We start from the raw sequence: 10,848 nt of genomic DNA on the forward strand, positions 1-10,848 counted from the left end.
AGGCGATGTTTCGATGTTTCTCAGGGCTGCTTCGAGCAGGATTAGGGGCGGCATGAGAACCTAGAGTGGGAGAGATTAAACTGAAGGACGATTTTGTGGTAAGGGGTGATATTGTGGGGTTGTTAGAAGGAGTATTTGTCATATAGAATGATTGGAGATGGCCTGGATAAAAGTTTGGATGAATTAAGAAACTAAACGGAAGACACAAGGTCCAAATAAGAGAAGGAGAAAAACAGGTATAAAGGACTAAGAATTGGGAGGATCCAGGACATCCAATTAGAGTGTGCCCAAGGGGGTTCAGCATAATTACTTGCTTGGTTGGCGAGTTTTGGGGCGCTATCCTTGACAGAGTCCTCCTTTTTAAGTTGGAGGCTGAGCTTGGTGAGGTGTGTTTTTAAAAGACTATTAGTCCGTTCTACCTTTCCTGAAGATTGAGGACGGTAAGGGGTATGAAGGTTCCACTGAATACCAAGAGCCTAAGAAACTGCTTGGGTGATTTGACTAGTAAAGGCCGATCCATTGTTGGACTGTATAGAGGTAGGAAGGCCAAACCCAGGAATTATGTCTGACAGAAGGGAAGAAATGACAATGGTGGCCTTCTCAGATCCTGTGGGAAAAGCTTCTACCCATCCAGTGAAAGTGTCTACCCAGACCAAGAGGTATTTTAGTTTTCTGGCTTGGGGCATGTGAATAAAGTCAATTTGCCAGTCCTGGGCAGGGGCAAATCCCCGAGCTTGATACGTAGGGAAGGGAGGTCACAGGGCCTGAACAATCCCTGAGGAGTAGTAGAATAGCAAATGGAACACTGAGAAGTGATTTCCTTGAGGATAGATTTCCATGATGGAAAAGAAATGAGAGATTCTAAGAGGTGGGCTAGTGGCTTGTAACCAACATGGAAGAGGTTATGAAATGATGACAGAATAGAATGGGCCTGTGAGGCTGGAAGGAGATATTTTCCTTGGTCCAAGAACGATTTGCCTTGTGTGGGAAGAGATTGATAGGTGGAAGTTTCAGTGGGAGAGCAGGTGGGAGTGACCGAGGAGAAGGAGAAAAACTGGCCAGGAGGGAAAAAAGTTGGAAGCTAGCTGCTTCTTTAGCTACCTTATCAGCATAAGCATTGCCCTGAGCGATGGGATCTGATGCTTTTTGATGGCCCTTGCAGTGAATGACTCCAGCTTCCTTTGGAAGTAAAGCAGATTTGAGAAGAGTTCTTATTAAAGAGGCATTAATGATGGAGGATTCTTGCATAGTGAGGAAACCTCTTTCAGCCCATATAACAGCATGGTGGTGTAGGATATGGAAGGCATATTTAGAGTCAGTATAAATATTAACACGTAGTCCCTTTGCAAGAGTGAGGGCCCAAGTTAAGGCAATGAGTTTGACTTGCTGAGAGGTAGTGGAGGGGAGCAGAAAGTATATGCATCAGGTGTGAGGAAGAAAATGATTTTGGAAGTTATGAGAACTGTAGAGAGTGAGTTGAGCATAGTTTGTGATTTTTGAGGGCCTCTAAAACTATTAAAGCAGTGGCAGCTGCCACATGCAGACATGAGGGCTAGGCTAAAACAGTAAGGTCAAGATGTTTGGACAGAAAGGCTACAGGGCGCGGTCCTGGCTCTTGTGTAAGAACTCTGACCACACAGCCCTGCACTTTGGCTGTGTGTAATGAAAAGGGTTGGGATGAGTTAGGGAGAGCTACTGTGGGAACAGCTTCTAGGGCTGCTTTTAAGTAATGAAAAGGAGCGGCAAAAGGATTTAGGATCTATGGGATCAGCTAGGTTTGCTTTCATGACTTTATATAATGGTTTAGTCAGGATGATAAAACCAGGTATCCAAAGGTGGAAGTACCTAACCATGCCTAGGAAGGAAAGAAGTTACTGTTTTGTGGAAGAGATTGGGGTTTGGGAGATTAACTGGACACAATCAGCAGGGAGAGCACGTGTGTTTTCATGAAGAATTATGCCACGATAGGTAAGAAATGAGGGAGAAATTTGGGCTTGACTGAAGTAAAGGGGGCTGTCCGTGAGGCCTTGCAGCAGTATAGCCCAGGTAAGTTGCTGATCCTGATGGGTGTCAGCGTCAGTCCAAGTGAAAGCAGAGAGAGGCTGGGATGAAGGGTGCAAAGGAATAGTAAAGAAAGCATGTTTGAAATTCAGAACAGAATAATGGGTTGTGGAGGGGTTGTGGAGGGAGGTATTGAGGATAGCAGAGTCTGTGGGTTTGGCACCATGAAGTTGACAGGCAAGACAATTTGGTTGATAAGGCGTAGATCCTGAACTAACCTGTTCAGGCTTGTCCGGTTTTTGAACAGGTAAAATGGGGGAATTGTAAGGAGAGTTTATAGGCTTTCAAAGGCCATGCTGTAACAGGCGAGTGATAACAGTCTTTAATCCTTTTAAAGCGTGCTGTGGGATGGGATATTGGCATTGAGTGGGGTAAGGGTGATTAGGTTTTAAGGTTATAATAATGGGTGTGTGATCAGTTGCCAGGGAGGAAGTAGAGGTATCCCATACTTGTGGATTAAGGTTGGGGGATATGAGAGGAAGATGCGAAGGAGGCTTTAGGTTGGGAAGAAGGGTGGCAATGAGATGTGGCTGTAGTCCAGGAATAGTCAGGAAAGCAGATAATTTGGTTAAAATGTCTCAGCCTAATAAGAGAACTGGGCAGGTAGGGATAACTAAAAAGGAGGACGTAAAAGAATGTTGTCCAAGTTGGCACCAGAGTGGGAGAGTTTTAAGGGGCTTTGAAGCTTGGCCGTCAATAGCCACAGCAGTTACAGGGGCAAGGGAAACAGGCCCTTGAAAAGAAGGTAATGTGGAGTGGGTAGCCCCTGTATCGATTAAACAGGGGATGGACTTACTCTCCACTGTAAGAGTTACCCGAAGCTCCACGTCCGTGATGGTCCAGGAGGCTTCCTAGGCGATCAGGCAGCATCAGTCTTCAGCCGCTAAGCCGAGGAGATCTGGGAAGGAATTGGCCAAGGAACGTTGGGTTTGGGCTCCAGGAGCTTTAGGAGCGGCGGCGATGTGAGTCAGACAGTCCAACCTCCAGTGGGGGCCTGCACAGACAGGGCATGGCTTAGGAGGAATCCCGGGCTGCAGGCATTCTGAAGCCCAGTGACCAGGCTCTTGGCATTTGAAGCAAGGTCCACTAGGAAGTTTTGAAGGAGCTGTGGCTTGGATGTTCTGAAGTTTTTGCATGCTGGAGACGTGGTTGTGGGTTGTCTTACAGCAGAGGCAAGTAGCTGTAACTCAGAGATGCGTTGTCGCTTGGCTGCCTCTTCTCTATTGTTGTACACCTTGAAGGCAAGGTTAATTAAGTCCTATTGTGGGGTTTGAGGGCTGGAATCTAATTTTTGGAGCTTTTTCTAATGTCGGGAGGGGATTGGTTAATAAAATGCATATTGAGAATAAGACGGCCTTCTGGCCCCTCTGGGTCTAGGGCGGTAAAGCGTCTAAGAGTTGTTGCCAAACGGGCCATGAACTGGGCTGGGTTTTTATATTTGATGAAAAAGAGCCAAAATGCTAACTGCTTTGAGAGAGGTCAGATGAAGAAAAAGGAGCATTAACCTTGACTATACCTTCAGCTCCAGCCACCTCTTTAGGAGGAAATTGTTGGGCAGGTGGGGGAGGGCTAGTTATGGAACAAAACTGTAAGCAGGACTGGGTATGAGGAGAGGAGGTGATAAAAAGATTATAGGGCTGGGGAGCAGAGGCTGAGGAAGACTTGGGACCTGGCTCGGCCTGGCAAGGAGCAGCCTGGGGAGGACGGTAGAGGTCAGATGAGTCCATAGAAAAGGAAGATTCAAAGGACTCAGAGCTTGGGGTGGAGACTGAAGGACCAGACAGGAGAGAAAGAAGAAAGATTTGGGACGAGTTGCATTGGGAGAAGGGAGGGACCAATGTGTAAAAGAATGCCTAGACGTCAGTCACCTCAGACCATTTGCCCATTTTTCGACAAAAATTATCTAGGTCTTGTAGGATAGACAAATTGAAAGTTCCATTCAGTGGCCACTTGGAACTACTGTCGAGTTTGTACTGGGGCCAAGCGGTATTGCAGAAGAAAATAAGGCATTTAGGTTTTAGGTCGGGTGTGAGTTGAAGAGGTTTTAAGTTTTTGAGAACACGGGCTAAGGGAGAAGAAGGGGGAATGGAGGGTGGAAGGTTGCCCATAGTGAAGGAGGCAAGCCCAGAGAAAAGAGAGCGTAGAGATACAGAGAAGAGGGGTGGTGAGCAGCCAAAGCAGGCGTCCCTGCAATTGACTTGCCACCAAGGACATGTGGGTGAATGACCAAGGCAGGTGTCCCCGTGGTGGTCAGACACCAATGAAATGTGGGTGAATAATCAGGCAGGCATCCCTGCAGTGATTAAACACCAAGGGAAGACTATCTTCCCGAGTCCATGACCAGCACCGGAGTTTTGGGTCCACAGATAAAATGTTTTTGTCTCTACTAGAGAGGAAAAAGAACTGGAATTGGAAGGACAGGGAGAATGAAGGGTAGTGAGAGAAGAAGACTGAAGGGTAGCGAGAGAGGAAGATTGAAGGGTAGGGAGAGAGGCTGGAGAAGAGTGAAAAGACCGCTTACCCGATTTGAAATTGGTGAGATGTTCCTTGGGCTGGTTGGTCTGAGGACCCGAGGTCATAGGTGGATCTCCTCATGGAGTGAGGGCAAGGACAGGGGACTGGTCTCCTGAAGGAGTCCTCCTGTCCCAGGTCTTAGGCACCAAATGTCGTGTGCGTCCCTGTGAAGAGACCACCAGACAGGCTTTGTGTGAGCAACAAGGCTGTTTATTTCACCTAGGTGCTGGCGGGCTGAGTCCGAAAAGAGAGTCAGCAAAGGGTGGTGGGATTATCATTAGTTCTTATAGGTTTGGCATAGGCGTACAAAATACTTTCTGAAGTTGAGGGGAGACTATTACAAAGTACCTTCTTAAGGGCAGGGGGAGAATATATCATATCAGTTAGGTGGGACAGGAACAAATCACAATGGTGGAATGTCATCAGTTAAGGCTATTTTCACTTCTTTTGTGGATCTTCAGTTGCTTCAGGCCATCTGGATGTATACGTGCATGTCACAGGGGATATGATGGCTTAGCTTGGGCTCCGAGGCTGACAACTCCTATGTTCCTGGAATTGTGTAAAGGTCTTTACAAACAGCATGAATCACTGAGTTCATGCAAGAACTCTGTGAAGAAGGATGCTATTATTCTTCTCATTTTATAGATACAGAAATTATTAAACCGAGACCCTGAGTTCAGTAATTCACATCTAGAAGGGAACAGAACTCAAATTAGTATTTAAGACTGTTGGACGTCCGTACTATTTACTGTTTTCATTTGGACGAGCTGCTCTGTGTCATTTGGCTAGCAGAGGGGACAGGGTCTTACTCTGTCACCAGGCTGTTGTCAAACTCCCAGCCTCAGTGATCCTTCCACCTCGCTCTCCCAAAGTATATGCTCTGAGTATATGCTCAGAATATATTCAAATGTGGAAGAAGGTGTAGGCAATCTAGTTTTGTATAAAGGGCCAAAATAAGGTATTAATTTTAAAATAATGGAACATATATCAAATTCAGTGATTCTCAACTGGGAGCAAATCCTCCTACCTCCGGGGGGCCTTTGGAAATGTGTAGGTTCATTTGGGGTCCTTTTGGCCATTACACTGGCCTGTTACACTGGGGCGCTTTCAGGAGGCTCCATGACCTGCAGTCTGCAAAACAATTTTAGAAAAAAGGACTCGTCTGGCTCCAAATGTCAGATACTACCAAGAAACACTGATCAAGGGCAATGGTAGGAATTTGAAATGATACTGTAAAACTCAAAGGTGGCAAACTCAAATGCCTTTAGGGATTAGTCAACAAGTGAAGAAATCACGTCCCATTTTAGGGACATACAAATTCAAATCACTAAAGCACTTCATCAGACAAAAATTAGGTGTCAAATGTGGCCTGTGGATAGCCAGGTTGGAGCCTTTTAATGGGGGTTTTTCTGACCAAAAAACATGTTTACAATATATTAAAAGAAAAAAACCCTAACAATCTGTATGATTCCATGTTTTAAAGACATTGTCTCTGTGTACACACATATTTGCATATATACTTGCACTTACATTCATGAAAATATTTAGACAATTTTCTGGAAGGATATGGAATAAGATTTGGGGTAATTTCAGCTTGGCGCGGTGGCTCACGCCTGTAATCCCAACACTTAGGGAGGCCGAGGCGGGTGGATCACCTGAGGTCGGGAGTTCGACCAGCCTGACCAACATGGAGAAACCGTGTCTCTACTAAAAATACATGCCTGTAATCCCAGTTACTTGGGAGGCTGAGGCAGGAGAATCACTTGAACCTGGGAGGCAGAGGTTGCAGTGAGCGGAGATCGTGTCATTGCACTCCAGCCTGGGCAACAATGTGAAACTCCATCTCAAAAAAAAAAAGATTTGGGGTAATTTTTTTTTTATATATATACCAGATCTCACTCTGTCACCCAGACTGGAGTGCAGTGGCATGATCATGGCTCACTGCAGCCTCGACCTGGACTCGGGTGATCCTCCCACCTCAGCCTCCTGGGTGGCTGAGACTGTAGGCACGTGCCAGGCACACCTAGCTGATTTTTTTGTATATTTTGTAGAGATGGGGTCTTGCTATGTTACCCAGGCTGGTCTTGACCTCCTGGACTCAAAAAATCCACCTGCATCGGCCTCCTGAAGTGCTGGGGTTATAGGTATGAGCCACTGTGTCTGGCTCAATTTGGGGCAATTTTCTAAAACGCGTTGCTCATTCATATTTTTAATTCTTTGACGACAAACGTCTACTAGTTGCATAATTTTAAATAAATAAAGTAGAAGAGGAGCCTTAAAAAATAAAAACTTTGAGTGTAATATTGGAAGACAGCCCGGGCAACCTACTGGCCGACCCCGTCAAGGGGAGAATCGTATCTGTGATTAAGGACAAATGAGACATTCAGTATTAGACAATCAACACTAAAGCACCTGAATTCCTTTAAAAGTGGAACATTGTTGCTTTCTCAAACACACTGGCCTAGCTTCTAGCCCCCTTCCACAATTTTCATTTCTTTCATGATACAATAAAGCTCTTCCGGTAAAGCCCAGTCTTCCTTGCGCAGCTGCCCTGGCAGGGGTCTTGAGGAACCCCAGATGAGGCTTGAGAAATCAGGATCTGTACTGAAATTTATCTTAGTGGGGGCTTATCCAAAATTAGACAAGAGCAGGACATTTTCAGTACAGCTCTCCCCTTTTTTCAATCAAGCCACCAAATCCTTCAAGATCATTGTTTTTTCTGAAAAATCTCTGTCTTGCTTTATTGCAATCATGTTTGTGTTTTCTTTCCAGTGTGTTGGCTCTACACTTTTTAGTTTGTGCACAAGTCCCCCTTTTTTTTTTTTTTTTTTTTTTGAGACAGGGTCTTGCTCTGTCACCCAGGCTGGAATGCAGCAGCACCATCTCAGCTCACTGAAGTCTCAACCTCCTTGGCTCAAGCGATCCTCCCACCTCAGCCTCCTCAGTAGCTGGGACCACAGGCACATGCCACATGCCCGGCTAATTTTTATATTTTTAGTAGACATGAGGTTTCGCCATGTTACCCGGGCTGGTCATGAACTCCTAGGCTCAAGTGACCTGCCCACCTCAGCCTCCAAAAGTGCTGGGATTACAGGGGCAAGCCATCCTACCTGGCCCAAGTCAACTTTGACTGAACTTTCTTTGTGGAGTTTGCTGATCATTGGGCAATAACGGATTTTCTATCCATTTGTCTAAGGACTCCGAGGAGGTGAGAGGCACATAATTTCCTGGAGTCTTTTCTCGTTCGCTGTCTGGGTCAGTCCCCAGGGTCCCTGCCTCCTGCCTCCCTGTGGCCCTCCTTACCAGCAACTAGTCACAGCTCTCCTACAGAAAGAACCCAGAAGCCCTGCTGGTAACAAGGTGACCTGTGGTGCTTCTTGGCACTGGGTGCAGGGACAAATGGAGAGAGAGCTCCAGCACAAACAGGAAGGGGAGTTCTCCCATCTAGAACATTGCTGCTTTTCACTCCCCACCTACCCCTTTCACATGCTGAATCTATATCAAATAAGGAACTCATATCTGGATTCTGAATCCACCTTTATAAACCAAACTAGACAGAAATCTTTGGGAGTGAAAATGTTAAGTGCACTTTACTCATTAAATTTCCTTAGGAGAAGTGTCTAGAATGTATCATGTAGGAAAGTGGAGACTGAAGCAAGTATGATGAATAAACTGGGCATGTGTCACAATTGATCTTCAAGTAGCTGAGTTTGCCCAAGGGAAATTTGTATAAAGAGCCGTGGAGTCCTGACCAGCTCCTTACCTCTTGCAGATCTCCAGCACCCTGCCAGTGGCACTACTGAGAGACGAGGTGCCAGGGTGGTTCCCGAAAGTGCCTGAGCCCCAACTTATGAGCAAGGAGCTCATCATGCTGACAGAGTGAGTAGGCCCAAGAAGAGCAGAAGCACGGTTCCCACCAAGCTAACTGGTGTAGCTGGCTTCCAAGCACACACACCACCCTTCCTGGCTGCCCCAGCCTTATTGTCCAGAGAGGCAAAGGGACCTACCCTGGGACACGCAGCAATGCCAGATGTCTGCCTCTAGCCGGGACAGGGATAGATTTGCAATTGTATTCACATCCCTGCAATCTCTGACTTTGCCCCTTTTTCTTTCCCTACAGGGTCATGAAGGTCTGGCATGGCTTAGTGATTGCAGTGGTGTCCCTCTTGCTGCAGGCCTGCCTCCTCATCGTCATCAACTACCTGCTCAGCAGGCAAATCGGTAACTGGCTCAGCATCCTCTTCCCTCCTAGTCACTCTCAGAGACCATTCTTGAGCCTCCAGCAGCACAAGACCCCTTTGGAGTTCCCAAATGTCACTCAAAAACCTACCAGAGGACCCAACAGCCAAATCCTTCCCCCTCCACACCTCCCACCCTACCCCATAACTGTAATTGGGTAATCCCCACTCTGACCTCACCTTTTAACCAACTATTTCTGGCTGGAAGTGACCATCCATATCCTTCCACTACCCAGACCTTCTGCCTAGACACAGCTTTTGCAATGCCTGTGAGGAAGTGCTCGTGTAACCTGGGTCTAATTAATTTTCTTCATCACTGCCAAAGGACTGAACATGAAGAAATGGCCTTGAATTACAACAGAAGGAAATATGGCTAGACTTAGAGATTAAATTCTTGAACTGATATACAATAGAAGGTAGTGAAGCTCAGTCCTCGAAAGGCATTTCAATTAGGGAAAATAAGGCAAGATGCTGCTGCTTTGGTTGTGCTAAGAGAAAGGACCAGGCAAGATGATGTTTTGAGGGTCTCTCTAGTTAAGTTGAGCTTCATTCATCCATTTGTTCATTCATTCATTCAACAGATATTTCTTGAGGATCTAAGACACTCTCTGGGCCTAGGCTATACAACAGGGAACAAAACAAAAATTCCTACCCTCGAAATCTTTCATTCCATGTGACAACAAACAAGATAAACAAGTAAAACATGTATTTGCTAGATTATGGTAAGTGCCAGGGAGGAAAAATGGAGCAAGGGAGTAGATACAGCTTGGTGGATGGTTGGCATCCCCGAGAGGCTAACCTTTGAGTGTAAACTTGCAGGGAGTGAGGAGTGAGCTCTACCTGCAAAGGCCTGAAGGAGGAACATGTTAGGCACACAGTAGCAAGAGCAAAGAGGCCGGGCAGCTGGAGCAGGCAGAGAGAAGCAGGAGAAAGCCAGAGGGGAGGGAGGAGTGAGCCCTCCAAGGCTGGGACTTGGCTTTTTCCAAGTGAGGTGCAGAACCACGGCAGGGTTTTGACCACAGCAGTGCTGAGGTTTGAAGGGATCTTTCTGAAAGGTTTGCTTTATTGAGGGCAGTGTTCAGAAGGCACTGATTCAAGAGCCGATGTGCCCAACCCAGGCAGCTTCCACTTTTTTTTTTTTTTTTTGAGATGGAGTCTCACTCTGTCCCCCAGGCTTGAGTGCAATGGCACAATCTTGGCTCACTGCAACCTCTGCCTCCCGGGTTCAAGTGATTCTCTTGCCTCAGCCTCCCTAGTAGCTGGTATTACAGGCACATATCACCATGCCCAGCTAATTTTGTATTTTTAGTAGAGACGGGGTTTCCATGTTGACCAGGCTGGTCTTAAACTTCTGACCTCAAGTAATCTATCCACCTCAGCCTCCCAAATTGCTGGGATTACAGGCATGAGCTATTGCGCCCGGCCACCTTCCACTTTTGATCCCTCCCTTCTCCCTTCTAGTCCACCAGAGTGAACAGATACTGAAAGCGGCCAGGCTCCAGGTCCCCAGGCCCAGCCCTGACCACCATCATCCACCTGCTGCCAAAGAGATGAAGGAGACTCAGACAGAAAGAGACGTTCCAATGTCTGATCCCCTTTACAGGAGTGAGTAAGGGGTTGAGGGGAGAACTTGTCTCGGCGCTTACTTTGCTCTGTCTGGACACCCAGGACCTCCCTGCAGCAACCCCGTGGGCCCAAACCTCTAGGCTGAGGATTCTTCACACCCACATCAGGACAGCCTTGCCAGCCTACTTTTTTCAGAAAGCTGTTTTATGCTACTTCGTGGGGGAGTTCCTGCTGTGTTTGTGTGGGTCTAAGTTCTTTTCCGGGTTTAATCGTGTGCAAATGATTGCAGGGGGCTTGGGAAATGTCCCTGCTCTTCTCTTTGTAAAGCTGTGGCATCTTTTCTTCGGAATGATCAGCTAATAGTGGAGTTAGAATTGCGCAGCTGCCCTGGCAGGGGTCTTGAGGAACCCCAGATGAGGCTTGAGAAATCAGGATCTGTACTGAAATTTATCTTAGTGGGGGGCTTATC

General features: G+C 46.7%; 1 protein-coding gene across 2 annotated transcripts in view; it reads left to right on the forward strand.

The window, feature by feature from the left end:
• Positions 1-10,848, forward strand: part of LOC105554485 (chromosome unknown open reading frame, human C1orf186) — a 26,057-nt gene that overhangs the window by 12,757 nt on the left and 2,452 nt on the right. Inside the window, exons 2-4 of one of the 2 annotated variants that reach the window (XM_012000987.1) lie at positions 8,348-8,454; positions 8,696-8,796; positions 10,275-10,418. In XM_012000987.1, coding sequence (XP_011856377.1) covers positions 8,426-8,454; positions 8,696-8,796; positions 10,275-10,418 — 274 coding nt within the window. In that variant the 5' untranslated portion in view covers positions 8,348-8,425. Of the gene's footprint in view, positions 1-8,346; positions 8,455-8,695; positions 8,797-10,274; positions 10,419-10,848 lie in introns of those variants that run through there. The other variant, XM_012000994.1, reaches the window with a different exon arrangement.

The sequence above is a fragment of the Mandrillus leucophaeus genome, unplaced genomic scaffold (assembly GCF_000951045.1).
Source record: "Mandrillus leucophaeus isolate KB7577 unplaced genomic scaffold, Mleu.le_1.0 Scaffold1174, whole genome shotgun sequence".
NCBI lineage: Eukaryota > Metazoa > Chordata > Mammalia > Primates > Cercopithecidae > Mandrillus > Mandrillus leucophaeus.